General features: G+C 36.0%; 1 protein-coding gene across 2 annotated transcripts in view; it reads right to left on the bottom strand.

Moving 5' to 3' along the window:
* The window catches only part of nfat5b (nuclear factor of activated T cells 5b), a 47,915-nt gene that overhangs the window by 21,801 nt on the left and 392 nt on the right, over positions 1–25,722 (bottom strand). For both annotated transcript variants that reach the window (XM_079419082.1, XM_079419083.1), the window contains exon 2: positions 2,254–2,379. In XM_079419082.1, the coding sequence (XP_079275208.1) occupies positions 2,254–2,379 (126 nt within the window). The remainder of the gene's footprint in view (positions 1–2,253; positions 2,380–25,722) is intronic.

Genomic DNA, 25,722 nt, shown 5'->3' with positions numbered 1-25,722 from the left:
AATTCACTACTTCAGTCTTCAGTGTCACATGATCCTTCAGAATTCATTCTAATATGCTGATTTGCTGTTCAAGAAACATTTCTTATTTTTTGTCGCTTAATATTTATGTGAAAACTGTAATGCACTACTTCAAAAGTCTGGGGCAAGTAACATTTAAAAAGAAAGAAATTCCATAAAAAATATTAATCAGCACAACTGCTTTAAATCGTTTGTTTGTTGTAGTAATAATATTAATGTTTTATTGTATTTTTGATACTTTTGAAAAGGCTTCTTTTCAAAAACATGAAAAATCTTAACTATCCCAAATTTTTTTGATCATTAGTGTACATTCCAGTTAATTCATATGTTGAGCCTCAATATATATAAATTTAAATAAATATATAATATAAATATAAATTTCGATGAACAGATAAACATCTAGAATGTTTCGTTAAAACACATGGAAAAACTGAATTAAAAACCTAACTTTACATTATAATGAAAAATTATTTACTGGCCCATTATTTTTCACAAGTATGAAAATCGCATGAAAAGATATCTCGAGAAAGGAACAATACCTTGCATGTATGTTTTGTTATTATTCAGTGTAAAACAGAAGATATTAAAGGTAATAAAAGGCAAGACGATGATACATTTGAACCCAAAATATTCACACTCAACAGCGGGAAGACAATATTTGACGGGACATGAATGTGGCAAAAGAGTTGTCCCTAACAAAACAAAATAAAACTCAAAAGTAGATACAAAACAACACAACACATCAAAACACAACAGAACAAAACAAAACAATAAACACAAATAAATAAACAATGAACAAAACAAAAACACAAAACTACAAGCAAACAAAGAAAAACAAATGCCAAACAACGGGTCAAAGAAAATAACGGACTTGTTTAATTGCTAAGAACATATTCACAAATACATTATACACAAATAAAATATGAATTAAACTAGAAGAGAGAATAGCCAGAATAAGCAAGTCCAGTTTGCAGTGAAACCTAAAAACCCACAATGAAATTCATTTAAGCTGGAAAATACGTCACCTTCCTTCAGCTGCAGCCAGCATGTCCTGCCTCGTCAGAGGGATGCATTTGGCTGCAGTTAGGTACAGATGTCCAAAGGCAACAGACTTCTGGCTTACAGAAACTCACCCTAAACCTGGGCACTTTGATAAGGGGCAGAGTAAAAGAAACTAAAGTGAATTGCATTTTGAATGTACAAATAGGAACTCAAAGTAAAAGTTCTGAGGAGTGTTTTCACTGTGGACAGATTCTTTCCTCAGTGTTCAATGCAAGTCAGGAGAAATTGTAATGATTGCCAATTATACATTGTTTGCATATATAATTTCTGAGAATACATTTTGTATATGTTAATGCAGATTGGAATTTTATACAAAAAAAATCTAAAATTCATAAAACAGATTTTATAGTGAACAGATTTTCTTATTTAGGTTTTTATTTATTTGAATGTATGTATGTATGTATGTTTGTTCAGTTGTTTAAATAATTTCAGGGGTTTTTTGGAAATTTGAGACTTAGAGGCACTGAGCCAATTATGTTCATTCACAAAGCTAGAACAATGCCGGAGCGGCAAATGGAATTTCATAAAGTAAGACTTGTGTTTATTATTATTATTATTATTAATGTTGAGTATGTTAAATACCAAGTAAAAAAAATTGCTTTTGATTTAAATGTAATTTAAAAAATATTTGCTACTCTGATGCCCCAATAAACGTTTTGTTTTCTCTGAAATATCTTTTTTCCCCACATAAATTAATTAATTTTTTTTATGGTTTTCCTTATATATATTTTTTCAGCAAGGCCCAACAAAGGAATAAAATTCTGTTTGGACCACAAACCCAATCTATATGCTATCAGATATATTTTCCAGATTAATTAACAGAGTATTATTTTAATATTTACAATTAAAACAGCTTTCTGTACTTAAATGTCCCTATTTTCTGGTCCTATTGTGAACAATTCATTGCACTCTGTGCATGTTACTCCAAAAAACAGAAATGTTAGTTGTCTGTTATCTTTTATCGAAAGCTTGCTCCATCTCTGAAACGACATTCCTCTGATGCCACCACACCCTCCCCTCAAACCACCTGTCATATAAAGACCATTTTGCTTGAACCAAATTAATCAACCACAAAAAATGTGGGCAGGTGAATATGCATCACGATGCAGGCCTTAGCTCCAGTCTTCAGCATCTGAGAGAAAAGATGGTTTAAAATGTGAAAACAAAGCTTACCTGCGGCGACAGCCATCGACGGCGGAGGTCCTGCCTCTCCACCACTTTTTTGACTCATAGCGGCTGCGTTCTGCTCTCTAGAAGATGGCAGCTGCAGCTCTTTTGGGAGAAGATCATATACCGATTCTAGAGGGAATCAGACAGAGAAATCTATTAAGTCTCAGACAGTACAACGCAGCAAGTCAAAATAGCCTTGCACAGATTTCTTTGTGGCAACTGATATATGCAGTGAATTTCCAATATCTCATTTCAAGTGGATTATCGCCAGGCAGGGGTGATAATCAGCACAACATTTATTTCAGTACTTTTCCATGACCATAAAAGTCGTCTACATCTGTCAGTCCAATTCCAGGTATACAGTGTCTTTCTGAACCCCACACGCCCTGGCCACTGACCTGCCTGGCCATCAACATGGAAAAAGTCCTGACTGCTTATTTTACACCAATAGTAAGTGATAAATACCATTTTTGGCATGCCAGAGGCCTTAGTCACTGCTCTGTGATTGTAGTGGGTTATTTTAACAGAACAAGAACACAATGCCTTCAAACCTTGCTCGCTATTCTGATGAGTACAACTTTAAAAACAAGGCTGCTACAAGGGATTTGAGAAGTTGAGAGGTGGTTTTCACAGCAGTTAGGCCATATCAAGCTCAAAAAATGAATATAACCATCACCCATCTGTCCAGAGACAAGATCCTCAAATCCTTCATTCTGTACCTTGTCATTTATCACTGGGTCTGAATGAGATTATGTTTCAGAACAGATCATCTCTCACATCTCTCAGAGATTATTTGCCACACCTGCCAACAGCAGGCGAATGGAGAAAATTCGAACCTAAGTGAGAGACGATGCCATATTGAATTATGAATGAATAAAAATGAGGCTGTAAAAGATACAAATGTGATCAGTTGTGCTGTCTTAATGTTACAGTTCAGGGATTTACAAAAAAAATTGTCAGCCAAACACCTTCAACAAAAAAAGTTCTCTCAAATAAGCACCCCCTGAGATTTTTATTATTATTAAATTAATAATTTAACAACACATTTACATATTCAAGGTTCTCTGATGTCAGCTAAAGGTCATGACATGCAGTTAAACAAATAAAATATTTCTATTTTTCTGTGAGTGTTTTATTTTAATTGTTTTTATTTTTAAATGACTGATTCATAGCATTAGGCAGCATAACTTGTTTAAAAAAATATATATATATTATTTTGTTGTATATTGAAATTGCAATTTGAACTGCAATGTGCTAAACACTTAAACCTCTCGTATTGCTGCTGCTGAAACATCCAGGCATAAAGAATGCCACACTTTGATGCTAATAGAAATAGTTGCTTTAAAAGGCTGTTCACACTTGGCTTCAATTTTTACAAGAACCAAATAAGACTGAACAGAGTTGAAAAACAAACAGTCTTTGCATTGACTTTGTAGCTGGACTTTAAATTGGATCTTGTGATAGTGTCTCAGTCTACATTAAGTTCACACTGTTGTTTTTAGGAATGCAGTCTACTTTAATAATAATATTAATAAAATATTATTACATTTTTATTGTATTTTAACATAAAAAGTAATTTGATATTTTACATTGCAAGTTATAATGCCTCACTGTCAAATGTTAAACCTTCAAGATTTTATTTTTGGCAGAAATCTGCAGGGGAGACCTTTAGACTGTTTAATTGACAACGGGTTTACAAATTAACCAATAAAAGGTTGAAAACTTGCAGGTAACACTTTATTTTAAGGACCAATTCTCACTATTAACTAGTTGCTTATTAGCATGCATATTATAAGCATATTGGCTGTTTATAAAGCACACATTAATGCCTTATTCTGCATGATCATATTTGACATATCCTCATATACCTAAACTACCTACAGTATAATAAGCAGCAAATTTATTGAGGGAAAACTCTTAGATAAGAGAATATGTGTTCCCAAATCTAAAGTGTTACCAACTTAGGTCCAGCACTGACCATTCTGAGAGACTGAAAACACCTGATCATGAGCTGCTGGTGTGTAAATGAACACTGAAACACATAGTGCATCAGACTAAATTGCAACCTTTTGCGATTTGATAATTGCAACTTTTGGTTAGATTTTCATCGACTCACGAACCCCTTGCAGTTCCCTCACAAACCCCCAGGGGTTCACAGTTTGGGAAATCCTGTTCTAGGTATTGTCCAGTTTTTACAATCAATGATTCTTTTGTCTGCTTGAAATTTTTTGTCCATCAGCTGAATGATTGGTTTGAAGGCACACAACAGTTTGTCCTACTGCATATTAGTGGCATCAAATGGAATCGCTATACATAATGGCTTACAAACAGGTTTCCCAAATACAGACAAACAGGTAGCCACACCTCCAAGTCACGCCATTGGCTGAACAAGGTTAACATGTTAAACCGCTCCAACAAAGCAAGCGTGTTTGTGGAACGCCACAGTGTTTACACTCTTTAGGGGATGACAGTCTGCATATGGTTTACTTATAGCAGTCTCTGCACATCTAGATGAAAAAAATGACAGATCTGAGGATGTCTGCATATGTTCACACTCTTTCCCTCTGCATGTATAATATAATAGTGCTCAGAAGATTTCAAGCAGTCCTGCACAAAATAAAGTGTGAAAAGCACTGGTGTGTTTAGAGGCCTCTTAAATTCTCTTATACGGCCTGTAACAGATGCAAACATGGGGGCAGGTAAAGGCAAATTCTCAGGATGGCCATGACCACAGTTTACAGAGGCGAGACAGGGACCAACAGACACTCTCTGTTTCTAACTCAAACAAGCCTAGGAAAGTGGATTCTAAAGGCCTTGAGACCAAAAACATCACAGTTCTTATGCAACCCCCATTAATTTTTCCAAATATCATTGTCATTGTCTAATGTGTCTTGATTTTTCCCTTTTATAATTTACAGCATGTCACTTATAAGACATGATAGTGCCCAAATCCTGCTCTTTCCCTGCTTAACCATTACCAATTTCTGTCTTAGGCTGGTGTGCACATGTAGGAACATGTGCCGTGTGCACAGGGCCCTTCAAGTAAACAGATTGTCAACCACATAGACAGAAAATATGCGCTGTGCACTAAGACTGCGGCTGCAGAATCAGTACCTGGACTGTTTCTAAGTGTTTCCACTCATTTTTAAGAGAGAAAATTCCTATTTTTCTGCATAGTTTCTTCCCACACAAACAGGACACAGTGGTTGCCGTTCATGTCCCAAAACACAGTTTTTCTTTCACTAGGGAAAAGAAAAACAAAGAGCAATATCATTAACTTGGTAAACATTATGATTTCATTGCTTTTACGAAGCAATTTCTCACTTTCTAGCTCCTTTCTTGTTCAGACTAGATCTGGAGCCAAAACACACTTGCACTGAATTAAAGGGATACTTCACAGTCATTTACTCTTCCTTGTGTTGTTTTACATGCAGAAGATTCGTTTTATCCATTTAACACACACAAAAAACTCTTTTTCATACAATATTTGGGTGAAATGTCACTGTAATTAATTTGTAATTAATTATCAAGTGTGATAATATAATGTACCAACCACCTTCCTAAACTTGTGATGACAAGTGCTAATAAATCAGCTGCTGTAAACATAGGAGAAGCTATTTTCCACCTAAGCAAAAGCTGAAAAATGAACAAATTAAGATATTGAAATTTTACAGTACTCTAAAATATTTTTTTCTTAAATACTAAATTTTTTTTATTTTACCACTTTAAATATTACAATAGCTATTTATTTATTTATTTGGTATTTATTGATATATAATTAATTTTTTTTTTTCAAAATTGTTTAAATCTCAATCACACTTTTTATCAGAAAATTCAATAATTCATTCATTCATTCATGCAGCCTTAAATAAAATCATGGCCTATGGTGCTAATCCTCATAATACAGAAGTTTGGCCGCACAAGGAAGATGGGAAAATAATTTAAATTCATGCTCTCTAACCATAAAGCTCAACATATTTGTACTGTGCATGAAAGGGGAAAGAAAAGAAACGCAAAACATTCTGCAAGTTCATTCACACTTTTGCAGATTCTTGGCACTTGTTCTAATTAACCCTGGGTTACGCGAGAGTGCCAATGTTTTTGGCTGTTGGCCCTTCAAGCCCTCTGTAACCCCCTCCACCTTCAGCCCCTTGTGCTTTTCTTCTTGTTAGCATTTTGGCTTGATCTTCTTGCTTTATTTAACTAGCTAAACAGGTTTAGTGAAGTGGCTGTGAGGCTTGTAAAGCAGAAACGTGAACTGTCAAGTCACAGGCGAAACAGAGGTTAGAAACAGATTACAAAGGAGTATGTGACAACTCTATGTATAGAAAGACTGAGCCTATGAATATTAATGCAAGGACATTTTAATGTTCTGACAGGAAGATTCAGTATCAAGCCAGTTTTATGTTTGCTAAGATATGTATTGTTATTTATTAGACATATTAATTTATTAGATTTATTTAGTTTCTCCTGCATTTCTCCTCTTCTCTAGCTTAATTCCTAATTTAGTTGTCTAATAAACCTGACATATTACGGAAAGTGTTGGCTCTTAGATGAATTGCTTGTGTTCCCCTTTTATAAGTTGCTTTGGATAAAAGTGTCTGCAAAATGCATACACGTAAATAATATAATAATTTTTTATTATATTCAGAAATGCGATTTTAATGCAAGCCAACAGAGGTGATCAATGTACAGTATTTTAATATCTTAAATGGCTCCAGGCGCCTGATACAGACAGTGCCTTTGAAGGTTTACAAGGTGAAAGTCTCCAATAAAAAGGACAAGAGGGATTTAAGCTGGGAATCATTTATAACACTCTACAAATGTTTATTACCTATTCCAGCCTGCTGCCAACGGCACCATAGCAACCAGGAGCAAAGCACAGCCTACATCTCCAAGTATTCTGAGCATTAAGTAGGTGGTAAAGGGACATTTAAATGGGTGCTCTATATGAGGAAAAAACTAAATAACTGTTGCTTCCCTAAGCAAGGACTACCAGGCCAGACAGAGAGAGAGAGATAACAAAGCAGAACCTGTCTAAAGGTGTACATTTGTATTGTTAATAAAACTGTGAGTATGTGTGGCTAATATTACGTTTAACATGTCCTGTAGATAAAATTAAGTTAACTGTCTTATATACAGTGTATAGTTTTCACATGGATGCAAAAATCAGTGCTTAGTTCACTCAAAAATTAAATTTTGCTTCAAATTTACTTGCCTTCAGGTCACCCAAGATGTAGAGTTTGTTTCTTCATCAGAACAGATATGGAGAAATGTAGCATTACATCACTTGCTCAGCAAGGGATCCTCTGCAGTGAATGGGTGCCGTCAAAATGAGAGTCCAAACAGCTGATAAAAACATCACAATAATCCACACCACTCCAGTCCATTAATTAGTGTCTTGTGAAGTGGAAAGCTATGCATTTGTAAGAAACAAATCCATCATAAAGATGTTTTAACTTCAAATCGCTGCATTTTTGCAGCACAAATTCAAGAGCAAAACAACATTTGAGATTGTCTGGTTTGTTCATTTACAAGCCATAATACTTGTGATCTGTGATGAAACTAATCAAGTGTCACCCAAACTCTGATGGAATTACTGTAGTTATGATAATGCTGCTTGTTTGCAAACTTTTTTTTATTTAGCAAAACTGGAAATGTTAGTAAGAAATTAGTTCAACAATTTATTTTGTGATTCTGATTAGTTTTTTTGCAAAAAAAATATAAATAATTTTTCATATAAATCCTGGTCCTCTGGTTGAAAACCACCGCCTTGCTGCCACTGAAGCAAATATGCTACAGTACGTAAGCTAATTTCATTTAGGACACAATTTAAATTATATTATATTATATTGAGACAGTAATTGGCATGTAATTGAAAGTGCAAGTGATGTGACATACTGCCAAGTATGGTGACCCATACTCAGAATTCGTGCTCTGTATTTAACCCATCCAAAGTGCACACACACAGCAGTGAACACACACACCGTGAACACACACCAGGAGCAGTGGGCAGCCATTTATGCTGCGGCGCCCGGGGTGCAGTTGCTCAAGGGCTCCTAAGTCGTGGTATTGAGGGTGGAGAGAGCGCTATACATTCACTCCCCCCACCTACAATCCCTGCCGGACCTGAGACTCGAACCCACGACCTTTGGGTTACGAGTCCAACTCTCCATAAGGCCACGACTTCCCCCAAGTAGATAAATAACTACACAGAAATGAGGGCTCTTTTTGAGTATAGTTTACTAAACCTTAAATCAGTGCAAAATGTTTGGAATTTTTAAAAAGTCATGTCATGCAATTATTTTGTTTACATGATCAATCAATGGTATAATTTCTGAGTACTTCATTTAAGTATTCAATTTTAAGCACATCATTTTTGTAATTTAAGTACTTAAATTTTTTTTATTATTTGATAGGAAATTATATATCGCAGTCAAATCCCACCTTGCAGTATATCTTTACTTTTTACCTTGTTTGTCCTAAATTGTGAAGCCATCAGTCAAACTCATTGTCACCATGAAATGAACATGGGATTTTTAAAATGTAAATAAATTAATAAATTTAAGAGATTTTACGAGACCATTTTCATGTTTCATGCTTTAGTCAAAATTATCTAACAATAGTCAAGGTCAGAGCACAAGAATACTGATCGATTAAACAGAGATGCAAGCAAAGTCTGTAGTCATACATTCAGAGAAAAAAAGTTTCTCTAACTCTAACATGGGTCCAATCAGAGAGAGTGAATGCGGTTTCATTAAGTGATAGCATAGCCAGCGTCCACTTCATCCGTTTAATCTCTGGACCGCTGTGGTAGGATCTGCCCCGTCCCACGAGGGCAATAGATAATGAGAACATCCAAGGGCAACAAAAAGCATGGCCAAGAAGAAGCCAGAAGAACACTATCAAACCAGCTACATTATTAGTTTAGTGTCAACTGCTCTGGCCTAAACAATGGCCTAACCTTGAGGCAGGCACGAAGGGGGACTATACAGACCAACCTGGGACAGGGTGGAGGAACAGAGTGTACCATAAGGAGGATGTTTGTTTCATTCTGCGTGCCATCCACATGCTTCCCATTAAATGTACGGCTAATGTATTCCATTCCATGCACTCTTAAAAATTAAGGTTCCAAAAGGGGTTTTCAAAGCGATGCCATTAAAGAACCATTTTTTCTTAGTGTGAAGAGCATAACCTGACGAACCTTTTTCCACTGTGAAGAACCTTTTGTGTTCACTGTTCACTGAATGTGGGGATGAGGATGGTTCTCAATGGCCTCTTTCCTGATTGTGTAGCCAGATAAACCAACCTCCATTCAGCTTTCCACAGACACAGAGACTATAGAGGAAAGAATAAAGGCACCTCCTATCATCATAAGTGGATGAAGTTTGCCAAGTTTCCACTTTTTGTCTGTTTCTGTTTATATCGGCCACACATATCTGGCAAAAAAGAAACACAAATTTGAATGTCCTCCTCATGGACCTGCTGTCTATCAAGTTTTGTCAGCAAAATGGTTTGTAAGGAGGTGTACTAGATGGGACACACAGTACTAAAGATTATGCAAACAGGACCAACAGCAATAAAATTAAAACCGACAGCAAACGTTTCTAGATATGATCCATATGCTAAATTGATGTCGGAGCAGAAATCAATCATTTCGATTCTATATCACAGTTCTGGAATCATTTGGGTGCCTTGGGTATCTCTGAAAAAAATATATACACATTCTTTATAAGAGTACTTATTAGGCTATGGAAAATAGGCAACATACTTAAAAAGAAGTGAAAATTGAAAAAGAGTGAAATTATTGTTTTCAGACACTTTACTGGAATTAAATGAAAGTTTTTTTGTGTGCATTTAGGCTATATTAAAGAGGTCCTATTATGCTCTTTTACAAAGTCTTGATTTTGTTTTGGGGGTGTACTAGAACATGCTCGCATGCTTGGTGGTTCGAAAATCGCATTATTTTTCACATAATTTACATTATTACAATACCTTTCTCCCCAGCCTGGCACAAAAGGCTCGATTAGTTACGGGTTTGATGAAGGCCCGCCTTCCGAAATACAAAATGTGTTGTGATTGGTTAGCTGTCCCAGTGCGTTGTGATTGGCGAACAGCTTAGACAGTGTTTCAGTATTGCCCCGCCTCTTGCCAAAGCATTTCAATTTGAGCCGGATTCAGACCCCGAGAATATTGCACGCATGGATATTGCAAGATTAGAGTGGTAACGTTATTGTTTTTTTTTATTTGTTTTGTTTTTTTGTTGCTAAATCACGTTTTAGATAGGATGTCAACAACCGCTTAAAAATGTCTGCATTTACTATGTACAGATAAGTGCAACAGTAATATGTATTATGTTTATTGTTCTTTAATTCTAACATTATAACATGAATTGCAGTGAAACTGTTAAACATAATTGAAGTGTAAATTCTGCAGATTACATCATTGTCCAGTATTGTATTGTCAGAAATTTAAATGGGAACAGAAAAATCTTTTTGGCGAAACCAGCACTGTACTCCCTCATGTTGTGGAAGCTGTCCGCAGTAAAATGCACAGCACACAGTACCAAATTGGGGTTATAATGCTCAGGAACAGAGTTAAAAATAAATTGCAACCACTGTTTCCTGACGTCGTCCGCTTTAGGAAGGAAAAAGACGTTTGGGCACGGGGGTAAAAAAAAAAAAAACAGTGTTTCTTCGACATGGCGAAAACTTGAAAACTTCTTCATCGTCATGATGCACTCAACCACCATTCTAGCCACGACCTCTCCCCTCCCCACCCCCCAACCATTCGAACTTCCGTAGGCGGGATTTATTTTAATGATATTCTAATGGGACGCTTTGTGATATCACAAACACCGGAAAACAACGCTGTAGTCCAAACGAGCCGTTCGTTGTAGTTCTTGAAAAGGAATTTTTTTTAAACAAAATATCTCCCTTTGGAGTGGACTTTGAGATTTGTAATTTTATAGATCTTTTTTATGCACAAACATACATACTACACACTGACTAAAATCCAAATAAAGCATAATAGGACCCCTTTAGATGCAGTGTTTAAGTAGGACTTAGGTACATCTTTTTGTGTAATTTCATAATTCTATAATTTTTTTAAATGTACTGACAAGCATTTATGACAAACTAGAACATATCTATTGAAACTTGTATATCATGTATTTAAATCTCTAACGATGAAGGTGCAATTTTGTACATTTTTATTCAATTAACATGCAATTAAATTTCAGAAAACATTACAATCAGTTCACATTTAAGTATACTATTTCCTAAATAAATACTTTATTTTAAAAGCATGCTAAAGTATACTTTTTTCACAAGGTCTTACTATCTGAGCATGACCTTTGACCTCTTGAATCTTCGAACTTAGAATGCTTTGTGCTGAATTCACGATACAAATAATGCAAACACTACCTGCTCTATATTTAATGCTGCATATTTGTTTTAAGAACCTAAGGGGAAGTACATAAACTGCAACATGAAGTGTAAATTCACCTGAGGTGACATTTGTGAAAAGCCCGCTGTAGCTCTCAGCTGGATCTCAGCAGTGTGTTTTTAGCACAGAAACAAGTCTGTGTCTGCTGTGTTTACCAGCAGCTCAGGACGGCGGAGCAGGGGAAGAAACAGACATTGGGCTCAGATGAAAGCAGGGCCTCAGCGCAGTGAGGAATTCATGCTGTTTACACAAGCATGGCCACAGTTTCACATGCACACAAACACCGTCACAGACACAAAGCCATCCAACCCTCGCTGAAAGAGTGACACTCCAAATGCAATAGAGAAAGCCATCTAAGAGACCCGCATTAACAGCCATTACCAAGTACCAAGATGCAACCATTCATAGCTACATGCAAAACTAGCCTACATACTTTCAAAATCAGAATATGTCAAATCAACCTGGTAAAGGTAAAAAAAAAATAACAAAAAAAAAATGCCTGACAAAGTATCTCTGACCAATGCATTGCTGTTTTGTTTTTTTATTTGAAAATAAAAGGGAATAATTGAACTGAACAGTGTGCAGATGTTTCTTGAAAATCTAAATAGTCTAAAACTAATTAAAATGAGAGACATTGACTGGTAAACAGTCATGTCAAAGCTGTCAGTTGTGTCAATATCATTATGACATGATATTTCAATATGTATTGTTGATATTTTCAGCATAAGGTCAATAGGTGTTGATTTACTAGAAATCAGAAATGATGAGTGTATACAAACGTGGCAAGGTCAAGGGTTTCTAGCTACCTCCATATGTGGTTTCCTGTTTACACCTGTATTTTATGTTTACCACCTGTGATCCGATAACAAAAAAAATGCATGTTGATAACAGGTGTAAACTATTACACTATACATAATAAATATAAATCATTTTACCAGTAAATTAAAATAGGGCCTGCATAGCACCACTGGAAAATATTTATTAAAAGTATAAAATATTAAATGTTTAAAATATGTGAAAGTAAGTGACAGTCCCTTTTAAAATGTACAATGTTTAAAACTTTTTAAATGTGACAAAGCATATGTGTCTGATATAATTATGTGTTATCAGCTAAGCAAAGTCATGAAGACTTCTATTCTGGTGCCACCATTGTGCAATGGAGGCCAAGACCAAATCCAAATTCTCATGTAATACCAAATTTGTTTTTTAAATAAAGAGTACTATTTGTTAACTGTTTATCATGTCTTAGAAGTAATAAGACATTTTAACTTGCATTTTGGCTTTGTGAGAGTCTTGTATTATGAGATCAGGATTATGTACTGAACCAAATCATAACATGGAACAATATCACTCTGTAAGCTACTTCTGAAAGCACATAAAGCAATGGAAAAATCTGATAAAACATTTGGTTTATTTTTTTTTTAAGTGAGATCAAAAAGCCCACAGATAGAAATTAGGGACCTATAAACAGTGCAGATTTTTACATATTTCTTCATTTGGATTTTTTTTTTTTTTTTAAATTCTAAAACTAGGGTTTTGCTTTCAAATACACTTATTTTCCAACCCCAAAAGTTCCCAAATATTCCTCGTGGCCTCAGATTTTTGGAGCCCACTATTCCTCCCTTTCATCTTGTAAGAGAAAGTCCTTAGCTCTGTGCATTTGTCCCTTGGACTAAATCCACACCTTGAGAACATTAATAACATAAGAGGATTCGGCTGGCAATCTAATTAAGGCTGTAGAGCGTCTGCTGATTCATTAGACATGGACAAGGAGAACACGTCTATTATCACAGCAATGCAACTGGGCAAGAGTTGAGGTGAACAGAAAAATGAAACAATTTCAAAATAATAAACTGACAGAGGTTTGAAAAAGAACACAACAAACTGCTTTAAGTTAAAGGGATAGTTTAGCCAAAATGAAAATGCTCTCATCACTTACTTACCTTCATGTTGCGCCAAACTTGTAATAATTTCTTTATTCTGTGAAACATACAAGAATATACTGAGAACCATACAAGTTTGAAACAACATGAGGGTGAAATAATTATGATAGAATTTTTGGTGTTTGAGTGAACTATTCCTTAAAGCTCATGCAATGGTAAACAGGCCTGCTGACATTATGGGTTATTTTCATACTACAAAACTTGTAATAGTGCACTGCAGTGATGATGTATATCTGTAAAGTTAGCATCACCCTGGTTTACTTGACAAAAACACAATAGGATTTTGCCACTGGCTTTTGGATTCTTTTGCAAAAAAATAAGCTCTGTGACCAAAAAACGTTTATGATTCTTACACATTCTTATAATCTTCAGAAAGGAACACAACCTTAATTAATTTTGAAGCCAGAAGTAAAAAAGCTAAACATAGCCTATGAACAAACTACACCACATTCACAGTGACCAGCATCACTATAATTAAGCTTCTGCCTTTGCTTAAAAACATTTTTTCTAAAATAGTTTGCAAGAGTGCGATTATAAACACAATGAGACCTCTGTAGTCCCATTTAGCCACATGTTAGCAACTGCCTTTTTAAGATTATTAAATATCATAAGAGGGTGTTACTGATGTATCTTATGCCATTGAATAAATGCAAAAAATATCTTGAGATTGTGTTAACCACAGACCTTATTTCAGGCATTTAACCAAAAACCCATAGAAAATAAAATTGACGTCAGGATGTTGTAACCAGAAGTGCTAAAGTGCTAACTTGTTTCTGGGGTTTTGCCAACAAAAATACATAATCCCTGCAGCACTCTATTGTTTTAAGCACTGGTTTTAGGGCATTAGGTGGTCTACAACATCAGGAGCGAGCTGGAATTTGCACAAACTCTTCCCAGTCCATGTGTATCTCCATGGGGAGATGCAGGTGAGTCACTGAGCAGGAATGAAAACACAAGAAATTGAAATTACGCAACTGCTCTGACCACCTCCCTTCAACCCCAGACACGCTCACAAAACTACTGTAAACCTACTGGACATAAAAATCACAGATTATGTAGTCGGTGACAAAGCTTTTGAACTTTGACCAAGAGTTGTGTGTGACAGAGTAACACATGATGTGTGGCTTAAATGAGAAACCTTTTCAAGCACAGCCACTCTCACAAATCTGGATCCGGCTATAGGCCGTCAGACCGCGCTGTCCGGCGGGGAACTCTGCCAAGTGCCGGATGAAACGGTTCTGGGTTTAAGAAGAAAGTCGATCCCGTAACCTGAGTGTTCCTCATCAGACAATGGAAAGCCTACTCCTTAGATCTTTGATTAACTTCCTGCATATTTAACACACAGTTCGTGGCCTCAAAATGAGTCTGGGTCAGGGCAACATAGACAAGAGATCAGAGTTCAAGAACTTCAGGCACTTTTCATATATGCTGATACAAACTGTAAAAAATGAAATATGTTTTTTTTTCACAGATCAAATCAGCCATCTCTGAGACAAAAGAAGTCACATATAAAATGTTCAGGCTTGTTGCGCATGTTATACGTGTTTCAAGGTTACACAGCATTGCACTAAAAGGTGTCACAACAATTTGGTTATTGACTGTATTATCAGTTCAATCCCGAGAAAATATCTATATTTAGGTTTTTAGAAATACACTCTTTGTATTTATTTTGGTTTCATATGGTTTTGAAAACCTTTTCTTGAATGAATAAATTCATTAATATTTGTGACGTGAGAATACATGTGACACACATTTTAATCATTATTTTAAAAAACATTTTTACAAATATAATGGATCATTTAGTCAAGAGATCAAGTTTTCGGGGAGTTGCACCATGTACACACTAAACTAACCTTACTTTGTCATTAAAGGGGTGGTTGACTGTTTTTTTTATAGGCTTCTTTGTCCCTTCTCTGATAAATGCGCTGATCAATTCCTGCTTTTATGAAGCCCCTCCCTCAGAAATACATGATGGGCTCTGATTGGTTCGCTGACCCAGTATGTTGTGATTGGATACCGCCTCTAGTGCGCGTCTAAACGTCCCGCCCCTCACCACAGCGGCATGTGCTCTGGTTGTATTGTAAACAATGGCGTCGTCTATATTGCTTATCAATTTGAGCCCGATTGAGATGCAGAGGATATTAGTGAAGAGGATCGTGCAGTACCTGTGCAAGCACGGCTTTTAATGGTAGGCCTATGTTTTTTGTTTGTTGTTGCCTCATACTTTTAGATACGCTGCTTATGTTAGCTTTTAATATACGGTTTTATCGTGATTAAAGCTTTAATACAATACGGCAACCGCATGTTTAACGCTTGTCATAGCTATGTGAAAATAAGAGTATAAATGGAACAGTTCATTGTTGGAGCTGAGCTGATCTGAATGAGAGAGAGAGATGCAGAGCAGGGCGACGCGAGGAACAGGATTGAGAACCGCTGCTTTAGAACATTGATTTTGAAACTTGTAGAATTAGAATCGTTAGAAGACAGAATTGTGATGCATACAGTATATGAATAGATTTTTACGTGCACACCTAGTTTTCTTCCTCTTCTCTAAAGCAGCATGGCCTCGCCCCCTTCACTGCATGCTCCTGGGGGCGGGGTTTATCTGGGTTTATGATGTCACTAACCCGGAATTATTTTGTTGTAGTCCCTTACCAGCTGTTCGCTGTAGAGCTTCGTTGTTTATGCTCACACAGCTACATTACACACTAACAAAAGTTAAAAAGGTGAAATCGTATTATATGACCCCTTTAACGTCAAATTACCTGTTATTTTTTATAAGAATTGTTTTCAAGTTACTTTATGTGCAAATTGCATCAATGTATTCAGAATAAATGAACAGATTAATAAATCCAACATTAAGGCATTTTAACTTTAAAATCGTCCCTTCTAGCCAAAATATTTGTCCATAATCTATAATAATAATGCTTCCTCCAGTGAAAACGTTCTGTTGTCCTCACGGAAATTAAGGTTTGAAGTTAAAAGCATCTTAATGACTGATTTGTTTCTTACAAACACGCAGCTTTTTACTTCACAAGACTTCACAAGTGGTGTGGATTATTTATGGATTATTGTGATGTTTTTATCAGCTGTTTGGACTCTCATTCTGACGGCACCCATTCACTGCAGAGGAATCATTGCTGAGTAAGTAATGCAATGCTAAATATTTGCCAATCTGTTCTGATTAAGAAACAAACTCATATACACGTAGGATGGGCTGAGGGTGAATATATTTCAGCATCTTTCCATTTTTGGATGAACTATTCCTCAAATGTGTGATCACGTTTCGTGAGGAGCTATTTTCCAACTATTTAAACAATGCGTACAAAACTAGCAAAAATAAAGTTAGGTGAGCTCAATTTAGCACACACATTGACCAATTTAGGCTGGTAGCACTTCATGTTGGCACATAGTTGACTGGTACATTTCAGCAGGCTATGAAATGTAAGTTAGCCATTCGCTAAGCATTACAGCCAAACCGCTCGGGCCTAATTTTGCTCTGTATGGGCCTTTGTATTTTGTTTATTCAGAAAACACGGATTGGCTCTGGAGAATATAATCATGAAAAATAAATAACCAATAAGAGCAAATATTAGAAAACAAGCTCTGTCTCAAAACCCATAAATTTGCTCTCTTCTGTCTATACAGACAGGGAATGAAATGGAACTTTATAAGTGACTGATTTATTTTCTTACTTTATTACTACTTTACTAAGTAAGAAAAATAAATATTTTGTGTTCAGCAGAAGACAGAAACTCGTACAAATTTGGAACGACTTGAGGGTGATTAAATAATGACAAAATATTCATTTTTGGGTGAACTATCCCTTGTTTTCTTCAAGAAAAACACCTCTGACAATTCAAAATGCTGTCTGTAAACAGCTCATGAGGTTTGAGTCTGTAATGTTGACAAAGCAAATGAAGCCATTCCAAATATATCTACTCCAACTACTGAAACGGCTATAAAAAAGCATATTGTCTTTGTGAATTCTTCAAAAGTGTAAGTGAGACGTTTTTTTGTTGTTGTTGTTTGTTTTTACTATTTTTATTCACCTCAGAAGATTCTAAAATAGCATTTGCTATTGCCTAATGTATTATTTTTTACTTCTTTAATTTCAGCTATAGTTGCCAAGGCAACATATCTCATTTTAGTTTAAGTTAAAGTATTAAAATAACTAAAACTAAATTAACTAAATCTTATAAAATTAGCTAAAACTATAGACAGTTTATAGATTGCAAACTATAGATTGCTGGAGTTTGAGTCAAGTCTCAAGTAAAAAATCCCATTCAGAATCCTCATTTATTGAAATGTTCCTATTTATGAGGCTGTTTGCTATAGACAAAATATATGATCTATGATCTGCTTTGTAAAAAAAAAAAAGGTGTTAAGATGTAAGGTGAATGTACATCCATCCTGTTACTTGATTTAATCCATTACCATGTTCAAAACTGTTTTTCTGTAATCAAATTCTATAAAAAGAGTCTGATCTACCATGACACATTAGGAAATAGCTTGTGACAGATATTACAGAACCATACAAATAAAGTATTTCTTTATTTGTATGTCTTATATTTCTGTGTTTACCACATCAGCCAAGAAACATCTTGTTGCAACTATTATTTTGCCCTTGTTTGATTATGGTGATGTGATATATAGAAATGCACGTAAAGGCGTTCTGGAGAAATTAGATGTGTTGTATCATGCAGCAATTAGATTGATTACTAATGCACCTAACAGAACGCATCATTGTGAATTATACTCCCTTTTGAATTGCACATCATTGCATATAAGACGAGAAACTCACTGGTATTTTTTTTATATCTTTAAAAAATTGTTGAAACCTCATTTTAATACATATACAACTAGATCATCGAATTATATTTCCTTGGCTATTCCTAGAAAGAAAACTAGTTTTGGTCGTTCCGCTTTTGAATTTGCTGCCCCAAATAATTGGAATATGCTACAAAAGTTATTGAAATTAGAGACAAATATTCCAGTGTGTGCATTTAAAAAATTACTAGTGAGTGCTTTGACCTCGACCTGTAAATGTTTTAACTGAGATTTGAAACCTTTTTTTTTTGTGAATTATGTATTGTGATATATGTTTGTATGTCTCAGGAGATATTAATTATCCTGCCAGGCTGTTATTGTAAATAAGAACTTGTTCTTAATTAACTTGCCTGGTTAAATAAAGGTTAAATAAAAAAAATGTAAATAAATTTATGATATAAGTCAGGGGTATTCAATTAAAGTTCCAAGAGGTGCAGCCTCTATATTTAAAATGAAGTAAATTTTTACATGTATTGTATTCATACATTTAGATAGCCATGTAACAGAAAAAAATACTGTTCAGGATTTTCCTCCTGAAATCTACACTATTTTAATATTTTACTTAAAAGCATTATCTACTAAAAACAATGTAGCTACAATAATCAAAGCGTTCTCATCTTGACCAGAAAAGAAAAATAACTAGCAGTTTCAAAGTTTAAGTTCTATCCTAGCCATCTAACAACAATTTTCCCCTATAATAATTACATGATTATAATTTCATGATATAATCACATCCAATTATCTTCCAGTGACACGGCTTCAGTGTGGAAAGGTCTGAAAGACATCACCAATTACAAGACACCATCCCCCAGCACTGTGGAGAATCAACAACTGGCAGACGATCTGAATGAGTTCTACTGCAGGTTTGAAAAAAACACCATTCACACCTCCTGCAACCCCCCTCTCCCCCACACCTGCACTGCAGATAAGTGAAGATGACGTGCGCCAGGTCTTCAAAAAGAACAAGAGAAGGAAGGCACCGGGCCCAGACAGTGTGACACCAGCCTGTCTGAAATCCTGTGCTGACCAACTGGCCCCCATCTTCACACAGATCTTCAACAGATCACTGGAGCTGTGTGAAGTCCCCTCATACTTCAAACGCTCCACCATCATCCCCGTCCCAAAGAAACCCAAGATAACAGGACTTAACGACTACAGACCTATGGCTCTAACATCTGTGGTCATGAAGTCATTTGAAAAACTGCTTTTGGCTTATCTGAAGGACATCACTGGACCCTTACTGGACGACCCGCCAGTTTGCCTACAGAGCAAACAGGTCTGTGGATGATGCAGTCAACATGGGACTGCATTACATACTGCAACAGTGGATCAACAGCTTCCTGACAGACAGGCAGCAGCTAGTGAGGCTGGGAAAATTCTCATCCAGCACCCGTACGATCAGCACTGGAGCTACTCAGGGCTGCGTTCTCTCCCCACTGCTCTTCTCTCTGTACACCAACGACTGCACATCTAAAGACCCCTCTGTCAAGCTCCTTAAGTTTGCAGATGACACCACACTGATCGGCCTCATCCAGGATGGTGACGAGTCTGCTTACAGACAGGGGGTTAAGGAGCTGGCTGTCTGGTGCAGTCTCAACAACCTGGAGCTTAACACGCTCAAAACTGTGGAGATGATCATGGACTTCAGGAGAAACCCCCCTGCTCTCCCCCCACTCACCATCATGAACTGTAACAACAGTGGAGTCATTCAGATTCCTGGGCACCACAATTTCTCAGGACCTGAAGTGGGACATTCACATTGAGTCCATTGTGAAAAAGGCCCAGCAGAGGTTGTACTTTCTTCGCCAGCTGAGGAAGTTCAACCTGCCACAGGACTTGCTGAAACAGTTCTACTCTGCCATCATTGAATCCATCCTCTGCACCTCAATAACTGTCTGGTTCAGCTCAGCTACCAAATCTGACCTCAGAAGACTACGGAGGGTAGTTCGGACTGCTGAGCGAATCATTGGTACAACCCTCCCCACTCTCCAAGAACTGTACTCATCCAGAGTGAGAAAAAGGGCTGGTAAGATCACTCTGGACCCCTCACATCCAGCACACTCCCTCTTTGAACTGTTGCCTTCTGGTCGACGTTACAGAGCTCTGAGCACCAGAACGACCAGACACAGGAACAGTTTCTTCCTTCAGGCAATCCATCTCATGAACATTTGAACTCTTAACAATAAACATGAAACACACAACACTATCATACTTTTTATTTTTTATTTAACACACATACTTATTACATTTCAAATTTGCACCTAACATACCTGTACATACTGAATTGTCTATTTTGTATATTGTGTGTGTGCCATTCTATAGAAAACTGCATGGAAATAATCAGACTCTTGGCTAGAAATCAATCCCACATCGCACAGCCACTCAAGCTGGACAATGTGTTTTCAAAGCAGTGCCCCTTCCGCTCACATACCAAACAACAGCTCGCTAAAAATAAATTCACGAGCCACATCTCCAGGGCGTTTTGCCATCCTTCTGGGAATGTGCAGCCATATGCTTAGCTCCATCTCATCCTCACTGTTGTTCCTGTCACATGACACACGAGCTCATTAGCCAGTCCACACAGCAGGGATGCGGAAGGGGAAACAACAATGTGAAAAGGTCAACAGTAGATGTCAGAGAGTGACGGGAATACTGAAAGAGCGAACACATGAAATGACGGAACAAAACTGGCCCAGGTCTATGAGAAAAGGCCTAATCTACCCACGACTTTAAATAAGCTCATTAGATAGATTGCCTCTTTCCCAAAGCCCCCTTCCTTTTTTTTAACTCTCACACCAGTACTGCTATACTTCATCACTTTTTATTACTTTCTAATGCTTGTCCAATTACTCTACAAGCAGTTTCGTGACCTTATAATAACTGAGAGACTACATTAAATGTGTCTACATGGAATAATTGATGTGACACTGCAGGACTATTTAGAAATGTGATCATGACGGTCTTACAATCATGAAAAACCAAGAAATATCAGAAAATATAAAAACTGTGATTTACAGACCTGAAATAAATTATGGAAATTAATGTCTTAATCATTGAATATCTAAAGTGAATATCACCTTTTCTAATAATGTTCATCCAATAATTTTGTCAGATAGAACATTTTATTCAGATGGAAGTTTTTTGTGCTTAATGTAAAAATATAAATACAATGTTTTTTAATCCTTAACCAGTAGTCTTAAGCCAATAGCTGGGTTAGTGTCATTAACTAAAATAAATAAATAAATATTTGCGATAAAATAACACTAAAAAAATTTAAATTATATTATTTAATTTCAGCTAGTTGCAACAGCAAAGCAACATCTCTAATTTTCATTTACTTTAAGTTGAATTACTAAAATAACTAGAATTTAAAAAAACTATATAAACATTTAAAAAACTGAAAAAATGACAAAAACACACAATTAGAATGAAATTAGAAAATGTAAAAATAAATCCTAATTCAAAATATCAACAAAAACTATAACAGTATATCAGATTTTAAAATAACACTAGAGATAACAACAACAAAAAGACATGAAAAATCATATAAAAATGTAATTAATTTCTAAGAAAATGGTAAAAATATTTAAATTATAGTAAAAAAAAAAAAAAAAGTTTCCTTCGCTTCACTTCGTGCCTAACAATGCCCTTCAGCCGTGATTTATTCACGATATAGCACGGCCTCTCGTACCTTATAGTCCCTCTGCTTTCCTTGCAAAATGACCAGCTTCCACAGTTGGACCGTCTCACTCCTGAGATCTGATGGCCATCCTCCAAAACCTGACCTGACAGTCATCATCTCATTTAAAAGTGAAATAAATAGGGAAAAGGAAAAAGTCTCACGACTATTCATGTTAACCTGAATTCTTAACCCTGTTACTGTGTAACCTTGTGCTCACCTCTGATATCTGGCCAGAGGAAGTGGATATGGAGGTTGTTTATTTATACTCTAGGCCAGAGGTCTTCAACCTCATTCAGGCTAAAGACCTTACTCTTGGCTAGAAAGACACAACAGGTGTTACACATTATATAAAATGGAGTGTTGTATTCACATATTTGATGCTTAGAAAGCAAAGCCATTTACCATTATTGATGTACAGAGTCTTATTTGCATTACATTTTACATGACATTTTCATTGGACTAAAAGCATTTTCTTGACAATGGAGCTGAACTTGAGATTTTTTGGTTGAAGAAATACAGACTTTCTGCAGAATAATGATATGTTTGCTGTAAAACTGCAAGACTGGAAGAACACTTATTACTTAGACAACTGAAATCAACGTCTAAGTGTAGCTAAAAAAAAAAGGTCAAGAATAGCTAAATACTCATTCAAAGCTTTGACTATGAAACAACAACAACAGCAGCGGTGGCCAGCAGACTATTCCCAAGAACTGCAAATGAGATTAGGCTGTGTCTTATGTAACATATGTGACTAAAGCCCAGATTCAGGATACTACACTACACACCTAACAGTGACGCTCGTCATTGACCAAAACATCTAATAAGATGAAAATCTACATCAAATCACTGTGCAAATTAAAATCTAAGACTGTGGCCTCTCTGTAAGGCCGACATGTCCAATACAAACAACATAAAGAACATCTAATGCGCAGGAAATTAAACTTGCACCAACAGAGGATTTCAGAGAGAGGGGTGTATTTCACGAGAAAGCTGCCCATAATAACTCTCTAAGTATGAGAACAATGTTTGAGCCACCGCAGCGAGGGCTTCAGCGGGAGTTTGAGCTACTCCCGGTTTATGTTAATAGAAAGTGCTGCTTTTTTATATCTAATAACAGTGTTGTTATTATTAACTAAACCTAAAACTATTAAATTTGATTAAAAAAATAAAAATAAACTATTTCTGTTCTAAATATTACACAAATAAAAATTCTAATATAAAAAAAACAAAACAAAAGGACATAACAAAACTACTAAAACTAAAATATGCAAACATAAAAATAAAACCTTAGTATTGATATTGATACTACAATATATATAAAATACACAAATGCATAAATATATAAAATGTATACTAAAAATAAAATAAGACTATTTCAGACATTAGCCTACACTCACTTAAAAATAATAGTGTCAAAAGGGGTTTTTCACAGCGATGCCAGCATGGAAGAACCATTTTTGATTCCCATTGGTTCCCAACATTTCCCAGTGAACAGTTCTTAAAAGCACCATTTTTTTTCTTACTGTAAAGAACATTTTTAATCATCTAAAGAACCTTTTTCCAACATAAAAACCTGCATTGGAAAGATTCCATGGATGTTAAAGGTTCTTCATAAAACCATCAATGCCAATAAAGAACATTTACACACGTGGTCAGAATTGTTGGTACCCTTGCTAAACATGATCAAAGAAGGCTGTGGAAATAAATGTGCATTGTTAATCCTTTTTATCTTTTTGTTTTTTAAATCACAACAATCTAAGCTTTCATTGGAGATTAAGAGTTTAAAATGTGGGGAAATATTATGAAATAAATGTTTTGTTTTGTTTCTCAAATACACGTTTTGGTACCCCTAGAAATTCTTATGAGTAAAATATCTCTGAAGTATATTCCCATTCATATTCACAATTTTGAGTACTCCAGGGTGATTATGAACATGAAATTATCCAGCCATGGCTTCCTGTTTCACAGAAATATAAATAGGAGGGAAAACAAAGCCCAAATTCCCTTAATCATCCATCACAATGAGAAAACCCAAATAATATATGTCTGATGTGCAGCAAAAGATAATTGAGCTTCACAAATTAGTGAAGTGGCTTTAAGAAAAGAGCTAGAGCAGACCCATTTCCACCATCAGGGCAATAATTAAGAATTTCCACTCAATCAATCAATCTGCCTGGAAGAGGACGTGTCTATATCGTCCTAATGCACGGTGAGGAGGAGAGTTTGAGTGGCCAAAGACACTTCAAGGATCACAGCTGGAGAATTACAGAAAAAGGTTGAGTTTTGGGGTCAGAAAACCTTTAATCAAACAGCACCTACATCACCACATGTTGTTTGGGAGGGTTTCAAGAAGAAAATCAAGAAAAGAAAATGCTTTCACCAAAAAACAATCTCCAGCATATTCAGTTATCAGACACGACTGGAACTTCAAATGGGACTGGCTGCTATGGTCAGATGAAACTAAAAAATTAGCTTTTTAGCAGCAAACACTCAAGATGGGTTTTTGGTGAACACAGAGATATGAAGTACCCCATGTGTACAATGAAATATACTGCTGTATTTTTGATGTTGTGGGTCTATATTTCTGCTGGAGGTCCTGGACATCTTGTTTAGACACATGGCATCATGGATTCTATCAAATACCAACAGATAAAAAATCAATAAGTGACTGATTCTGTTAGAAATCTTATAATTGGCCATGTTTGGATCTTCCAACTGTACAATAATCCAAACACAAACCTCAAAAACAACACAAAAATGGGTCATTGAGCACAAAACCAAGCTTCTGCTGGCCATTCCAGTCCTCTGACCTGAACCCTGTAGAAAATGAGTGAGGTGAAGCACCGTCGTGGAGCTGGGAATCTAAAGGGTCTGGAGTGAAGGAATGGTCTTTGATCTTTTGTCAGGTGTTCTCTAACCTCATCAGGCATTATAGGAGAAAACTCCTATACTATTTTGGCAAATGGAGGTTTCAAACGGTATTGAATAAAAGGGTACCGTTAATTGTGTAAAATGTGTAGTAGAGAAAAAAAAACATTTATTTCATGATATTTCCCCCCATTTTTCTCCAATAAAAGCTTAGATTTTTGTGATTTTTTTAAATAATAGATCAAAAGGATTAACAATGCAAATTTATTTCCACAGCCTTCTTTGATCAGTTTTTTAAAAAGAACAGATGTATTATATTCTACACAATTATACCTTCTTATTAAAGTGTTGGCACACAGCAGACGGGTCCATGTAGAATATGTCTAATGAACTTAAATATTACTCAGTCATTCACTCCATCAGAGATATTTATAAACCAAATAAAGAGTGATATGCTGATGTACAGTAGGTTGCAATACACACCCCGCCCCTCAAACACACACACACACACACACACACACACACACACACACACACACAAATACACACTCATGCAATGTGTGTGTATCATCTCACACAAGCTCATTTATTTGGTCACCGTTTAAACCATTAGTCACTATGTAAACTAACTACAAACCTGCTTGACAGTGCAGAGGGACATTACACAGACGATCACACACGGGCTGCGTCCAAATTTCTAGT

The sequence above is a fragment of the Barbus barbus genome (genome assembly GCF_936440315.1).
Source record: "Barbus barbus genome assembly, chromosome: 1".
Lineage (NCBI taxonomy): Eukaryota > Metazoa > Chordata > Actinopteri > Cypriniformes > Cyprinidae > Barbus > Barbus barbus.
The sequence above is the reverse complement of the archived record's forward strand: the minus strand, read 5'-3'. Positions and strand labels throughout refer to the sequence as shown.